General features: G+C 31.8%; 1 protein-coding gene across 12 annotated transcripts in view; it reads right to left on the reverse strand.

Moving 5' to 3' along the window:
* LOC127069278 (fasciclin-3) overlaps positions 1-17120 on the reverse strand; it is a 267122-nt gene that overhangs the window by 35762 nt on the left and 214240 nt on the right. For 9 of the 12 annotated variants that reach the window (XM_051006093.1, XM_051006082.1, XM_051006083.1 and 6 more), the window contains one exon: positions 10455-10517. The exons of the other annotated variants lie outside the window; for them this stretch is intronic. In XM_051006093.1, coding sequence (XP_050862050.1) covers positions 10455-10464 — 10 coding nt within the window. In that variant the 5' untranslated portion in view covers positions 10465-10517. The remainder of the gene's footprint in view (positions 1-10454; positions 10518-17120) is intronic. 12 annotated transcript variants of the gene reach the window in all.

Raw genomic sequence — 17120 nt, forward strand, 5'->3', positions numbered from 1 at the left:
ATAAATATATATATATATATATATATATATATATATATTCTTGTCAAGTCCGTTCTCTGTATTCCTCTGTCTTTTTAATATATGACTAAGGAAGAAAATAAATAAATAAATAAATAAATAAATAAATAAATGAAAGAATATCGACATATAGCAAAGAAACTCTCTATTCTTACTTCTCTAACTCTGTCGTTTGTCTCTATAGACTTTTTTCCTCCTTCAACATAGTGAATTTATTATTATCTAACGGATGAATTCCTCTTATTATTTATGCACACGACGACAGATCATTTTATACGTTTGTTCGATAATTGTGCATGCGAGCGTTATCTATTGATAAGAAATAATGTTTTCTTGTGTGTGCGTGTGTATGTATTACCCCTTTTACAGGCAACACATTCGTGCATGCGTGTATCACTATGATCTTTGTTGCCTATCTTTAAGGGGCTTCGAAAAAGTTTGTCAAGCAATGACATAATACGTCAATTATTATATAATTATAGAAAATCAATAAAAAGAGAAAGAAGGCTATAATAAAAAGGATGACTTTTGTGTTATCTTCTTTTTACTCCTCATTAAATATCGAAAATATCAAAGAAAAATAACTAAGTAAGTACCTACTCGCATGAAAGATAAAAGAAGAGAGTAGAGCGTGCTATACCTTTTTTACGGCGTTCTAAAGCGTCGAGTATGCTTTTATATAACGATCCCTGTCACTAAAGTTTTGCATATTTCACCGAAACATCATTAATGTCTTATCCTTGGTTATTTAAGTTACACAATCTAATATCGTTAGATATCTTCGATCTACTATAATGGAAAATTCATAATTCGATTTATTTCACGTAAATTTATTAATACATTTATTGATGCATTAAGAATGATCGTAAAAAATTAAACGAACGAACAAAAATTATTTGTCCCTTAGTAAATGATGTTCTTAAAAGACGATTATTTTCTAATCGTTTTCTAATTGAATTTTTAATCGACTATTTTTTTCCCTTAAAATTTTCCTTCTTCTTTTTTTCTTTTTATCATCACTATTCAGCAATTTCTTTTTACTATTATTTCTCTCTTTCTCTCTTTTTTTTTTCCTTCTTAAATCTTTTCACTCCGACCAAGAAAGAAAATCGTTTATGGCGTTACACGCGATCCAATGACGGATTTTAATTTCACGGTGTGTATAACGGGCAAAGAATAAGCCACGGTATAGTGGTGGAAAATTTATTTTTGCAGTTTGAAAGCTTCGTCAACAATACGTGTTCCTTCAAGGTATACGACGACGATTCTTCATTCGTTGAAATACGCGTTTTCTACGTGTCTACGTAGAAAGAGAGAGAAAGAGAGAGAGAGAGAGAGAGAGAGAAGGAAGCTTGTGCTTCTTTATCGTCTATCTATCTCTATCTTTTTCTATATATATATATATATATATATATATATATATATATATATCCCACGCACACACTCACTCCCTTATTTTTCCTTTTTCTTGCTGCAAGTCAGATCGGAGCTTATTTCAATGCGAATTGAAGGCGGATTGCGGATATCAACGTCACGAGCCCGAATGATATTAGCATAATAAAGGGCTGCTGCCTTCGTGGCAACGATCGTTCGAAGACGACGGCAATACCTAACATCAGATGGATTCGAAAAGGGAATGCATTTACGATTCTTCGATGATATCGACTGTTGTTCATATACATGTCTATGAATCTTACGATAATTCTTAACCAAACGTTTATTTTCGATTTAATTACGATCAATATAACTATCGTTCGAAATTATTATACCATTTTTATTCTCGCATACGTTAAATATTTATGTGATGATAATTAAAAAAAATAAATAAATAAATGAAAAAGAAATAATTCATCTTTCAGGATTTTCGAATACTACGATGAAGTACGATGGAATAATTAGAAATTATAATTGTATCTTGGTTTTTATCTATGACAGTGAAATGTTGTATATTCAAAAAAAAAAAAAAAAAGAAAGAAAGAAAGAAAAAAAAGAAAGGAAGAGGAAAGAAAGAAGACAAAAAAATATGTATGTTTCAAATGGCTAAGTAAACGAACAATAGTGTATAATCAGTTTGATATAAAAGACCAATAATAGAATTTCTGGGGAACGAAGAGCTCTTAAAAGAAAAGAAGAGACTTTTCCATTACTTTGAAAGTAATTCTTTACACGTTCTGCGTTGAAACAATGGAACACGAGAGATAGATAGATAGATAGATAGATAGATACATAGATAGATAGATAGATAGAGAGAGAGAGAGAGAGAGAGAGGGAGAAATAGAATCGAACCTGTTGCTTGAAAGAAAGAGAGGTAGAAAAGGAAATTGAATTTTTCAGATTGGTCAGTCTGCCGAGCAAATCTTTTCTTGACTTTTAAATAATAATCAAGAATTAAGATAGAAGCTAACAACAACGATTCTCCGAATTGTTTTCACATTGTTTTTTCTTTTTCTATTTTCTTTTTTTTTTCTTCTTTTTTTCGTGTACTCTCTTTTTTTCTTTACTTCTACTTTTCGTCGACGTTGCATTCATTCGGTGATGTTCACTCAAAAGAGATATAGGGACAGACATACATCCTCACACACACACACACACACACACTCACATACTTACTCGCACACAAATACATAGAGAGAAAGAGAGAGGGAGAGAAGAACATTCGGATGAAAAAAGCGTTAACGAATCATTGTATCCACCAGCTCAACTGGTTCCACTTCCAGTTCGAATAGATTTAATTAATCGTCCATCCCACGTTGGGGATGAAAAATAGAAAAAAAAAGAAGAAAAAAAAACGAACAAACAAATAGGGGAAAAAAAAGAAAGAAAACAACAACCTGGTGTTTCCCTTTATTCTTCTTTTCCCCATTCTTACTTCTCTTTTTCTTTTTTTTTTCCTTTATTTTTTTCTTTTTCTTTTTCAACCAAACACCCATCGATTTACACCTTTAGCAAAGAAGAGAACAATTTTCCTTGTATTACAACTTTTTCTTTTTATTTTCATTTTTGTATTCATTTTCTTTATCTTTTTTTTTTTTTTACTACTGAAACGAGATGAAAGATAATCGAATCTTCTGACCACGTGATTTCTCTCAAATACGATTCCTAGTTGCAAATTCCAATTACGTATACGTATAGATAGTGTATCTATATATATATACATACATACATACATATGTATATACATGGAATTAATCGTATATTCGAAAAATGCGTTAGGAAGCAGACAGTCAGTGTTATACCAAGAAGATAATTGAATTTTCGGTGTGACTCTGGGTAAACGGGTTTCCTTGTTAGGCGTCAACGTTGAGATGTCTCGGTAACCTAGCTTGTTAATCCTAGAGAAAGAGAGAGACACGTAATAACTATGCTAGGATTGTGCATGAATATCCAAAGATATTAAATTCTAAGCGCTCACTGTGTTTCATTGCTAAGCTTATATATACATATATATGTACATATGTGTACACACACACACACACACACGTACACGCACACACACACACGTATATATCGATAGATAAGTGATAGATAAGTGATAGTAATATAATTGGTATTAAATTCAAAGCTGTTGCACTGTATGTGTGCATGTGTGTTTGTGTATGTTTAATTGCTAAGCTTATACCATCGATAAACAAGTGTTAAGTAAGATATAATCGATTATCATCTATTTACATGAAATTTTAAATATCTACATTGATAGATACATATGTACGTACCTATATACAACACTTACGTACTTATAACAATTATTTATTAATTGTTTCAAATTATCTTGTATCAGTGCAAATTATTTTTGACGTTACTTCTACGATCTCACAAGTCCGTATACGTATTATATTAATTACATATGCATGTGTAATAAATTAAAAAAAAAAATAATAACAGCAAGCAATAAAAAAGAGATTAAACATGCAGTTTGAAATAGAAGAATAAAATTACAAAATTGATAAAATCTTTTCTTATGGAGCGCATTTTCGCTTCTTTCTTTTTTTTTTGTCATTTGTTTGATTGTTTGGAGAGTCTTTTTTTGTTTTTCATTCTTATTTTATTTATAATATTTATACTAGAATGTATTATTTCACGCCTGACATAGTTCGCACGCTCCCGCAATTATTGCTCGCTTCTCAGCGTTTAATTAAATTTCAATTAGAATTTTCGATGCGGTAGGTGCAGACGACTTTTCGCAGAGTTCTTCCTCTCTCTCTCTCTCTCTCTCTCTCTCTCTCTCTCTGTCTCTCTTTTTCGATGGAAATTTTGTTCTCGATCGAACCGAGTTACTTCTCTCTCTCTCTCTTTCTCTCTTTCTCTCTCTCTTTCTCTGTATATCTCGTTTGAAATTATAACGCTAAAACGAAAGTTCATGCAGCGTACGCGACAACTTTTCCCCGAGAACTTTGATTGCGTTTTCTGATGGATTTAGTAGGTTCTATTTAATAGATAGGCTCCATTTAACGTAACAGCCTAACGTTTAAATGTATATTCGAAAACCGCCAGAGAGACACCAAAGTAACGAACGAATTTGTTTTGCTTCTCTCTACGGTGGTTATTTCTATTTAAATTTTCATGGACATTATTATTTCTAGACTTCTTGTTACATCACAGTTAATTAATATTAATAATATATTCGTGTAAATAAGCGAGGAAACAAAAATCAATGGACGAAAAGTAAATCAATTTTTATGACTCGATGACTCGACGTATGCAATGTTAAAAAAAATATAAAATAAAAGGTGATCGAAACAAATTTGTCCCATGTAATATACGTACGCATCTTTACAAAAAAGTAAAAAAATAAAGAAATAAAAGGCACTGTTAATAATTGAAATAACTTGTTATTTTTTCCTATATAAAATGTATGACTTTTCAATATTAAAAAAAAACATTATGTATTTAATAAAGAAATAATTTTTATAAACATATCCCATATATTCGAATGTAATTATTTTTCAGTATTTCTCTATACGAATAATAATAAAAAACTTTCTCTCTCTCTTTCTCTTTCTCTCTCTCTCTCTCTTTGATTTCGATGTACGAGAGAATTAATTAATACGATTTCACTGACATTAAATAAAACGACGCGTTTGAGTAATAGGGAAATGAATAAAATGAAAAATTGGAAAATTGTTGAAGTTCCATACCAATTTCCATGTAATCCGAGAAGAAGAGCAAAAAAGAGGAAGAGAGAAAGAGAAAGAGAGAGAGAGAGAGAGAGAGAGAGACTATGAAAGAAGAAGAATCCGTTCGAAGACCCAGACGAAGGAAACCTTATTTAGGTTGTTGTACGGCCTTATTTTTCAACGAGGCGACTGACTCGACGAAGCTTAACTTCGTCATTTTCTCCTTTTTTTTTCTTAACTGAATTTTTTTTCACCGTACAGGGTGGTCCAAAAAGTTTTTTACTGGTTTCAAAAATCGATGTTTTATTTCTCTTATTTTTTTTTAGGCTTGTACACGCTTAAAAAATGTACCTTTTCTTCGTTTTTTTTTTTTTTTTTTTTTTTTTATAGAGATATACACAAACACGCATCTTCTTTTCTACGAATAAACTAATCACAAAGAAAAAAGGAGAAATAGAAATTTGAAGACACTGAACGTTCGTCGAGGTGACAATTTCTAAGAGAATCTTCAAGATTGATCGATTGAACGATATTGAAAGGGTTGGGGCGAGAGATATGGTAGAATAGTCGGGGGTGGGCTCGAGGAATACGAGATCACACAATATTTGACGTTATGCTGCATTTATTGGTTTCGTGGTGTACCTACTACAGCTTGATCGATTGGAATTGCATCTTTTCTGACATCGTTTCGTGGCTTATAGATTACGTCATATTTCTCGGGTAAATCTGACGAAATAAACTATAAATAGAAATGGAAAGCATAGAGATATGAAAATATCTTGAATTCTTTCTTTCGACCGTTCGGTAAGATCTACGAAATTATTTTTGCGATTTTATGCTATCCAAAAGAAAAAAAAAACGAGAGGAAAAAGAAAGAAACAAACAAACAAACAAATAGAAAAAGAAGAAGAAGAAGAAGAAAAAGAAAAGATTTTTAGTGTTCTCTTGTCAGAAATCATGTAATCGCAATTTGTCAAGTTATACTATTTATCTATCTATTTCTCCCTCTCTTTCTCTCTCCCTTTCTCTCTCCCTTTCTCTCTTTCTCAACTGAATCCCTTCTAAAGGAGAAATTCTTAGGTTACCTTCGTCGAAGTATGTCAGATAGATTAAGATGTCGAATAATCATGAAAGTAGAGACTCTCTCGGAGCTTGGTTCGTTCTACTTCGATAGGTACGTGCCCACTGGGAAGGAGTATTCAAGGTAAACTTCTTCGATTTATTTCATTTTCTCGGTCGCTTCTCGTCGAGAACTGTGAGGGGAACTTACTCGTCACGATATTCGCAACTTCCTCTTAAACGATCTTCCATTACAAGATTCTCACGAATCAGTCTACCGTAATAATACGATCGAATTTGAAATTAGAGAGTTGCTAGAGATTGAATCGTGAGAAAATACAAAATATATATATATATATATATATATATATATATATGTACGTGTGTGTATGTGTATTTACTTCCTACACGAAAATTATTAATAATTAAAAAAAATGTTTTAACGTTAAGGAAGAGTCTTCTTAAAAATCAATTTTAATTACTGTAACTAATTACTAACTATGACGACATAGATCGCGTCGAAAGTTCTCAAGTGACTTTAAAAATCGATTACTCTCGATTGCCGACACTTTTTAAACAAACTTTTCTTTTTTTTTTTTTCTTTTCTTTTATAGATCGTAAAACTACGAGTCTCCTGGGAACTTTTTTTTACGATCTGAGAAAAAAAAAAAGATCAGCCGGAATATGTCTGCTGAAAATTGAATCGTTACGGCTTATCGATCGTTAGAAATTTTTTTTTCCTAAGAATAATTTCAATCTTTGAAAGACCTCTCTGTCTAATATTTCAAAAATATAAAATTATTACGAATACAGGTAGATCTTTATAGCTTCATGCCAACGAACGTATGTATATATTCCTGAAATTCCCAAAATAGATGGATCTTTGGTTGTCGCTTTAACTATGGCTCGTAATTCATCAAAGGTATTGCGCTTCAGTAGCACTAGCCTAATCGATAATCAAACATCATGTTCGTTTGACAAGAAACTAATCACTTTAAATTCATATCATCGATAATCAAAATTTTTCATTGAATTTCAATAGACGATTAAAAAAAATTGGAATATTGTATTCTTTACATAAGAAAAAAGAAGAAGAGACTTGTCATTTTATTCTACGTAAAATGTTCTACCGATCTACGTGAACATACCTTTGATAATCTTTGATAATCTTTGATAATTCGCAACTATGTTTTCCTCTACGTAAGTTCGTATAATTATCAGTGAATATAGCATCTCTTGAATACAGAGATAAATAGATGGATAGATAGAGGGAGAGAGACAGAGAGAGATTAGTTAGGACTGGCTTATTTGTAATCCACACACGTACGTATGACTACAGAGATAGATGGATACACATACATATACAATGAGGATGACAAGAGTCGTACTTTGAGCGTTGCTGCATGACGACATCGATGCAACGGAGTACTAGAGTACAGAAATATATATATATGAACTAGTTTAGTTAATAGAAATGCATCAAGATGCATTAAAATGATCTAAGACTTTACACCCAGTTAACAAAAACCGAACCATATTCTTCTATCATCGAAAATTTCTCTAAACAATTCTCTTCTAAACAATTTCTTATCCTCGTTTCATTTTCTTTTTTTTTTCTATGTACCTCTTAGATAAAAAAGAAAATAAAAGAAACGATTAATATATCAAAGTTGCGTTTAAACTCATCAAAGTAATAGTTTTAAGAAAATTGGATTAGTCGATACAGTCTATCCATTTCTTTCTCTTTCTCTCTTAGATAGATTGACAGAAGTCTTTTCGTAAATGAATTTGTATTTGTGGGAGGTGTGGCAAATTGTTTTGTTAGATCGATCGTATTTTCCACGGGTTTTAGTTCTTGTACGTGAACATACGTACACTTAGAAAGAAATCCAATCACAACCGACTCTCGACTGTTTGTAGTAGTCGGAACGACAGCAAGTGCTGTTGACTCTGAAGAGATTCGGAAAAGCAAAGGAATCTTGTATACACATGTTCTGTACATACGTACATACATATATATATATATATATGTGTGTAAGTATGTACGTATGTACATATGTCGACGTTTATATCAATGGTATGCTTTTTGATTGGTACTCGTTTGTAGTATAACTAAATAAAGCAAACGTATTTAATAACATGGAAACCATAAAAGGATCGAGTTAATTGAAAGATATTATTTATATATTAAATTATTCATTTCATATAATGAATATGTGATAAATATGATTAATTTGATCTTATGAAAAATTAGATAAATTAATGAATGAATACCCGAAGTATATATTTGTATTATTTAAATGCAATATTTAAATTACCATATTTCACGATTTCTCCCTTTTTCTCTCTTTCTGTCTCTCTTACGTTTTAGATTGATTAAGTACCGTGAATAATATAATTAATATTATTGAAAAGAATAATACTTGAAGAATATAGATGTGTGTTTTCGAAATATCGTTTAAATCTATTATATAGAAATTATTATATTGTCGTAATCTCTCTCTCTCTCTCTCTTTGTTTCTCTTATTTTTTCTTTCTTCATAATATATACCGTAACATCTTTTAGTCGGTGAGATTTGCATAAGTCTACCGTAGAGAGAAACAAATACCTTATTGGGTCAGAAAGTTTTCATTTGGCGCTGCTCGAGAGATACGACCTCTTAAAACTGATCCCTGCTGAATATAATTATTCGTTGAGACGAAGTATAATAAAACGATAAATGTGACTTTTCCTGAAAGAGAAAGAGATATCAAGAGACCAAGAGACCAAAAGAGACAGAAAGAGAGAGAGAGAGAGAGAGAGAGAGAGAGAAAGAGAGAGAAAGAGAGATAGATAGTAAGAGCGACAGATGTTTGATCTGGCAGAAAGTTAAGTCTCTTCGGTAGCAAGAACGTGGAAAATTTCAATACCCGGATTTATATTTCACCTCTCTTTTCTTTTTCTATACCTCGACGTAGTATAACGCATGAATAATTCATAGTTCATGAGAGAAAAGGGTACTTCGAATGGCGAACTAAAAGTTTTTAACGTTGGTAACAACGTGGAACTTCGTTTCTCTCGATCTTACGAATGACCGCTGATAACTTTCGACTGCTCTTTCTTTCTTCTCTTTCTCTCACACACTCTTTTTCTCTTCTCTGTCCTCTTAGTTGATAATCCTTTTTCTTTCTTTTTTCTTCTTTTTTTTTTAAGAAGGATAATAATCGTGGTTATGTTTAATTAAAGTTTTATTTCCGTATTCTCGAAACGTCCAATGGCTTCTTTCTCTTCTCGCTCGATTACACTCTCCCACGTTGTTATATATATATTTTTTTGTTGTATATTTCTTTCTCTCTCTCTCTGTCTTTTTCTTTTGCTCATTCTAAACTTTCTAATAGCCAAGAGTATATATATATATATATATATATATATATATATATATGTAGTAGTAAAGGATACGTGCTACGGTCCAAACTATCCGAGAATTGCCATTTCTTCGACGGAAAAACACCGTTCGACGCGTTTTCTCACCACCGCCTTTCCCCCCCACCTCTCCACACCCCCTTAGAGAAGTGCATCGTTCGATAGACCATTATTGTAATTCGTTGGGAATCGAAATGGACATCGTAACGGGGAAGAAGAAAATGGTACCTTTTAAATAACCTCGAGAGGTGCTATTCAATTGTGGAGAAACGTTATTTTATCGCTTGTGGGAACATTGGATTCAATTAATTTTATCCGACGTATTTCCGATGAGAAAATAAATAACAAAAGGAAAACTATATATATATATATTTAATAAAAAAAAAAATATTATACCAAAAAAAAAAGGAGAGAGAGAGAGAGAGAGAGAGAGAGAGAGAGAGAGAGAGAGATTATCCAATTCTTTTTAGAAATATTATTATTAATCAAAAAATCGAATTTCATTATACTAGAAATATTATATTTCATTCGAGATATCATAAAATTTCTTATGTTCGTTCTTAATGTAAGTAGTTACATACCTGAATATAATCTTATGGAAATGTCAAAATGCAACACAATATATTTCTCTAAACGTCCGACGTATTATGTCAGCCAAGTTCAACGGATTATAATTAACTCCTGAGGGTTTTCCTAGCATCTCTCAAATTACGAACGTTTCGCTTTCATGGCGGACAGCTCGACTAAACGCAAAGTTTATTTCCGTTGCATACCTTTCTCTTTTTTTCTTTCTTTCTTTCTTTCTTTCTCTCTCTCTCTCTCTCTCTTTCTCTCTATTTCTGCATTGTTAATCGTCTTACAAATAATCATCCCGTCGTTTCCTTCTATTAGATTAACACGCTGAATCGAGAACGTTTTGTTACCTGAAACAAAAAAAGAAACAATTTTTTTATTAGAAACTATTCTAACCAATTTATTTTAAATCGACTTATTCATTAATAGATATTATTAAAAAAGTATTAGAACGATATAACATTTATGTTCTTACTAAAGATAATATCATCGAATTGATTCGTTCTCATTTTTTTTTTTTTTATTAAAAATAATATCAAATTTCTATTTCTAAAGAAATATATAAAAAGAAATTCGTCATGATAAAGTAGAATTTATACGATTATTACTTCAAAAAAGATACTATTGGATTCATTCGTCTAATAAACAGATAAAGAAAATATTTATTATAATAAAATAATGAACTTGTATTAAAGTTTATAGTTAATAATACTTTTTAATTAATGTTTCAATGCCCGTCTGAATATATATATATATATATATATATATATATATATATATATATATACTTACGTTATACTCGAAATATATAGAAGAGTTAGTTTTATGATCTTTAATATTAACGTCAGAAAACGACAAGTATGCCAACTTCGATGTAGGCGTGCTTTCTACATATTCATGAAGCAATTTTTTTGCCAACTTGCGTTTTCACACCCAACAGGCGATGAGAGAGAAAGAGAGAGAAAGATATATATACATATACGTACATAAATATATACATACGTTCTTTTTATAAGCTATCAACGTCTTTCTTCTATAATCCATGTAATTAGCGCACAAAGGGCGACACTAAACTTACTAACGACTAACTTTTTAATCCTCCTTCATCTCATACAAATTTGAACGCTTTCTGTGCGAAATCCTTGACGTTCCAAAACTTTCTCGCTTATCCTCGAATCTTTCTTTTCTTAACTCTTACAAAATCATACTTCGAGATAGGACATAATCAATGGTTGTTAATTTTTCCACGACTTTGCGTTAAGTGATGAAACAAGAAAAAAAGAAAGAAAGAAAGAAAGAAAGAAAGAAAAATGTCTTAAAAATATATATAACATAATAATACAATACGATTAATTTCAGATATTATTTATATCGTCGATTGCTCAGTAATTATCCATTGAAATTAAATGTCATAACGATAAAATAATCTCTCATATATAATGAAGAAAAACAAAACCTCGTTAAGATATCTTATCGATCGAAACATGTTTGTTGGAAATGAAAAAATAAAAGAAAAATTATTTAATAATCCCAGATACATATACAAACATATATATCGCCTAAAGATTCTTTTTTTTTTTTAAGAAAATTACTTATCAAAATCTACGAATGAACGAGATGATTACGAATAATAGTCGATGTTTGATACGAAGAGAGCTTCTTCCATCAACGTTGAAATGGACGATTTTATAGATGAACGTTGCTAACGATGCTCCATCCATATAGATACCTATACACATGCACGCATGCATATACACACGTGTCTCTAGATATTTTACGCGTGCACCAACCAGGACTTCGCGACAGCGAGATGCACGATTTCCTTTCTCTCTTGTATTATCGTACCGAGTTCCGAGAATTTCCCACGAGAACTTTCGCAAAAGTACGCGCGATTATCCAGGCTGTTCACTCCGATTCTAGTAAGCATACGGTGCCTGAACACACACAGAGAAGCAAACGCATATACATGTATACATAGATACGCACATACACACACTTATTTTCTGTTCTCTCTCTTCTCCTCATAGCTCTTATTATACGGACATAGATGCACGCATATATGTATGTATTTCGACCAAGTCATGTCATGAACCATGGAGATGAGAGCAGAAGCGTTAAGTTTATGCCTTGAACAGAATTACGTAGTTTAACGGAGTACCGACCAAACTCTGCGACTCCGAGGACACAAATTTTCCTGTATGTTGATAATAAGTATTATTTTTGAGTTATTCGTTTTTGTTTCTGCTTCCTTTTTTTTTTATTCTTTTTTGTTTCTTCTTTTTTGTTTTCTTTTTTTTTTCTTTCTTTTTGCATCTTAAACAGTATTGATACGGCGCCATTATTATTAGATTTTGTTATTTGATCGAATTTGTTATTACATTAACAAAATGTACGTAAATGTTATAAAATAGATATAACGAAGTAAAAATTCTTTTTATCATTATCAATGAAATTCATTATCAATGAGATTTTTATATACACGCGTTTATGTTTGTTATCATTATTAATACTGTGCGTGATTTGAATAATTAAAAAAAACTTTTGTAAAATTGTTGCCCATAAAAATCTGAACAATTTATGTTTATGCACAATATTATGGATATACGAGTGAAGTAATATAAATTTGAGTCTCGATATGAATTCGTATATCTCTTTCTTCTTTATTGTCAATTATTTCACTTACGAATATTATCTATCTTTCTAATATTATATAAATTTCTAATTAGGTGAATAAAAATGTTTAATTGCCTTTTGACAATCAGAATTCACGATCGAGAGAAACGAATATCGAATGTTTTATACTTTGATAGATATATGTATGAGAATTGAGAGTTCATGTATTCGAGTGACCATCTACTACTATATATGCATATACATATAGCTATACATATGTGTACAAACAAAAGCGTATAATTTAGCAATGTTCAATGCATACTACTTTTCTCTCTCTCTCTCTCTCTCTCTCTCTCTCCTGACTCGGGTCTCTCGAGGGAAATTTTCATGGTGGTCACCGTTGTAAACTTCTCTCGCAAAGTTGTAGTATTCAACGATCGTTACGTTACTCTCTTTCCTCACCTCACATGAATTTATAGTATAGTATAGTATAGTTTGGTGAAAAAATGATAAGTTGATATATACGATATATATATATATATATATATATATATATATATATATATAACAAACTGTATAAAAAAATCAATGAAAAAATATAAGAGGAAAGAAGCATATATTTGTTTTTCTCTCTCTCTCCCTATCTCTTACTATCTCTCTCTCTCTCTCTCTCTCTCTCTCTCTCTCTCTCTCTCTCGTTTTCTACAAGAAACTACTTACAAGAAATTTCAAAGTAGACTACATATAATACATTCTAACGATTTGAAATTCGAATTGAACAATCGAAACGTTACCACGCTATCTAACACACAGACACGAGAACAGAGATAACGTTTTACTTTACTAACAAAGTGAAATTTTCGGCTCGACTTAGACGACTGGTCTAAGCTCTCCCTCTTTCCCTCCCCCTCTCTCTCTCTTTCTTACTACTGCTACCGACTTTCGAACTTCTCTCGATTTGCTTCGGAAACTTAGATCGGTGATTCGGCAGTTTGATTTAACGATCGAGGAGTCTCGAAGCAACCAGGTAATCCAATAAAGCGACACTTTCGGTCCATTATTCACTCGTTCTCGACTCCTGCTTCCTACAATTCCTAAGAGGAAACAACAAGAGGAAAAGAGGATAGATAGAGAGAGATAGATATACAAAGAGAAAGAGAGAGAGAGAGAGAGATCGTTGTCTGACTAGTCTAAAATCGTTTGACCGACATGTCTCTTTTTTGTTTCTTTTTTAAAACATTCTCTCTCTTTCTCTCTCTCTCTCTTTCTCCTTCCGTCGAATAGGATTTCTCTACTTGTTCTTCTTTGTTGGATATAAATAAAAAAGAAGATATAGAAAGAAGATTCCTTTTGCTTTTCGAAAGAAACGTTCAGTCTTGACGGATCGTTTAGGATTGTCTTACACGATATACTATATATATATATATATGTTTATATCTTTCTCTATATCTATATCTAACTATATTAAAGGTTTCAGTTGCAGCCATAACTTCACCATTATCCGACTTGCCAACTTTTGTCTCTTTCTTCGAGTAGTCACTTCTCTTCTCTTTCTATCTCTCTCTCTCTTTTTTGTCTCTTCTTTTCTCAGTCTTTTCTAACTCGTCACTCACTTAGTCGATGTAAGACTCACCCTCTCTCTCTCTCTCTTTCTCTATCCCTCTCCCATTCTCACTATCTCTCTTTCTTGCTCTCTCTCTCTTTTGATACTTGGCCCTATCCTATTTCGTTCTCTTATACTGTCTCTCTTCACCATCTAATACACCAGCATTGCCTAGAAAAACTTTCCAAGAGAGCTTAGACTCTTCCGATAAGGACGATACTCTCGATCGAATTTTCCTTAACTCGATATATTATATCCATTTCGTTTGATCGAGTGTATTATCGAGATCGAACTTAACTTAATCCAGAAATTATTTTTATCGATATTAGAGCGTCCCCCATATAATATGATACGTTATTTTCTTCACGTTATTACATATCTCATTCGGTCAATATATAAATAAACTGATTGTTATTAAGACGTAATTAACAAGATAATTATAACATAAAAGTGTGTCAATTAAAATATATACGTATCTTTTTTTTTCTTTAAATATTTATGACGATGAATATACCTACTGTATAATTTATAATAGAAATCGTGCGAATGAAATAAACAAATTTCTAAGACATTTATATATTATGTACATATTTTTATATAAAAAATATATTATTATTATTATATACATATTTTTTTTCCTTCTATCTTTATTCATTCTATCGAGTTTACCAAACTTTTATTCGCCTACCTCCTTCCTTTATTTTTTCTTCTACCTTCTACCCTCCTTTTATCCCTTTTGCTCTAATCTCGGTTGTTCCGTGGTAACGATCCTCCTTCTCCTCTTTCTTCTCCTCTTCTTCCCTTCCTTTCTTTTTTCTCTCTTTACAAAAAAAAAAAAAAAAAAAAAGAACGAGCGTCGCGAGTCTCACGATAAGACGAACTTTCGTTGACGCCCTAGATGATAAAGGACGTTTATCGTTTGCTCCTCTTCACCAATCTTCGAAAATGTTTTTTTTTTTTTTTCTTTTTCGAGATTTTATTACTCTTATCCAATCGAAAATCTTTCATCTACCCATCTCTACTTCAATTAACCAAAAATGAGTTTTCGTATCTAACGAAACGTGAGGGGGTTGAGAAACTTTTTCGGATCGATATTCGAGCATATATTATCTATGTTTGAATTCGAGCTTGTATGATAATGATTTCATAATAATAATTATCGTACGTTGTAATAATTATCGTATACTGAAAATACATCGATATGTGTGGAATAAAAAAAAGAGAAACAGGAAAAGAATTATCTATGCGATTTGTTCGAACGCGTACTCGTCTCGAAAAGAATGGATTTACCAAAACAAAACGAGGGAAGGGAAGAGAAAAAAGAAAGAAAGAAAGAAAGAAAGAAAGAGAGAGAGAGAGAGAGAGAGAGAGAGAGAGAGAGAAAGAGAGAAAACAAGAAAAAAAAGGAAAATGAGAGAAGGAGAGATAACGCGTTCAGTGGATACTGGAAAGCTCGAGACCGTAACAATATGGCCAAGCTCGGCCTTTGTACTCGCAACGAGATAACGACTCTCCTCGAGCGTAACGTGGCTAGCCGCTCGCAAAATGAGATGGCTCGTCATAGATTCCATTAATTTATTACATCGCATGGACGCTATGGAATATAAGCTGCGGATTTTGTCCGCGGTGTAGTAGAGACGGTGCAAAGTACCGTCCACGTTCTTCGTCAGACGGTTTTGTAAATGCCTATGATATAATATACATCTCTGTATACGTAGATACATACGAGCATGTATACGAATATATGTATATATGTGCGTGTGTGTGGGTGTATGGGTATGTGTGTATATATATATATATATATATATATATATATATATATATATATATATATAGTACGAGGTTGTGAATCTTTCAAATGGACCTTTGAAACGTTCTCATTAAATTCAGGGAGCTTATGTGATTATACTGTAATCACACGATGAGACGAATGATTATTACGGTTAGAATTATATGTGTTAGTTAAAATGATTATTAGTATGTGCGAATAAATAAACGAAATTAAATGCGTATATGTATGTTAAGGAAACCTACTCGTTATAGTTATATCTCGATTATACCGAACGAATGAAATTCGGATCGTACGAATATTAGATTTATTGAAACGAGATTTATGTAATTGTAAAAATAATGATCGTTACCTTTGATCGAATGTCTGGGAAGAATGAAACTAGATAGATAGAGATGCGTGTTAAACGACGGCTCGAGTTCGACTGATTTGCTCTTGGAGTTAGGAAAATATGGCTTACTTAGAAACAATTGTATTGTTCCCTATTCGCGAAATGAATTATCAATGACACATCGCTTCGTCACGTTCGAAGCTTACGTATTTACTTATGAGCTTACGAATGTATATATATATTTTTCTTCGAAATCTACTCTCTCATTTTCTTAATAGTAAATAAACATCGTTTATAACTGAAGTAATACACGCTAGTTTTTCTCCGTAGTATTTCTTTTCTTTTTTTTTATTTTCTCGTACAAACATACATACACTTGTGTACTTGATTCGTTCGATTATCATACGCGAAATAAAAAAATAAAAACAAAAAACGAAGGACGAAGGACGATGACATACATACGTAGATATATCATAATTCGTATATATTGTAACGAGATTTCTTTTCTTTTTCCTTTATGCCTTCTCTAAAAGACGCCTAAAAATTTAATAATAGAAGATTAACGAGGGTTAATAGAAGATTGAGGAGGAGTGAAACATCGGTAGCAGGAATATCAA

This window comes from Vespula vulgaris, chromosome 15 (assembly GCF_905475345.1).
Source record: "Vespula vulgaris chromosome 15, iyVesVulg1.1, whole genome shotgun sequence".
Lineage (NCBI taxonomy): Eukaryota > Metazoa > Arthropoda > Insecta > Hymenoptera > Vespidae > Vespula > Vespula vulgaris.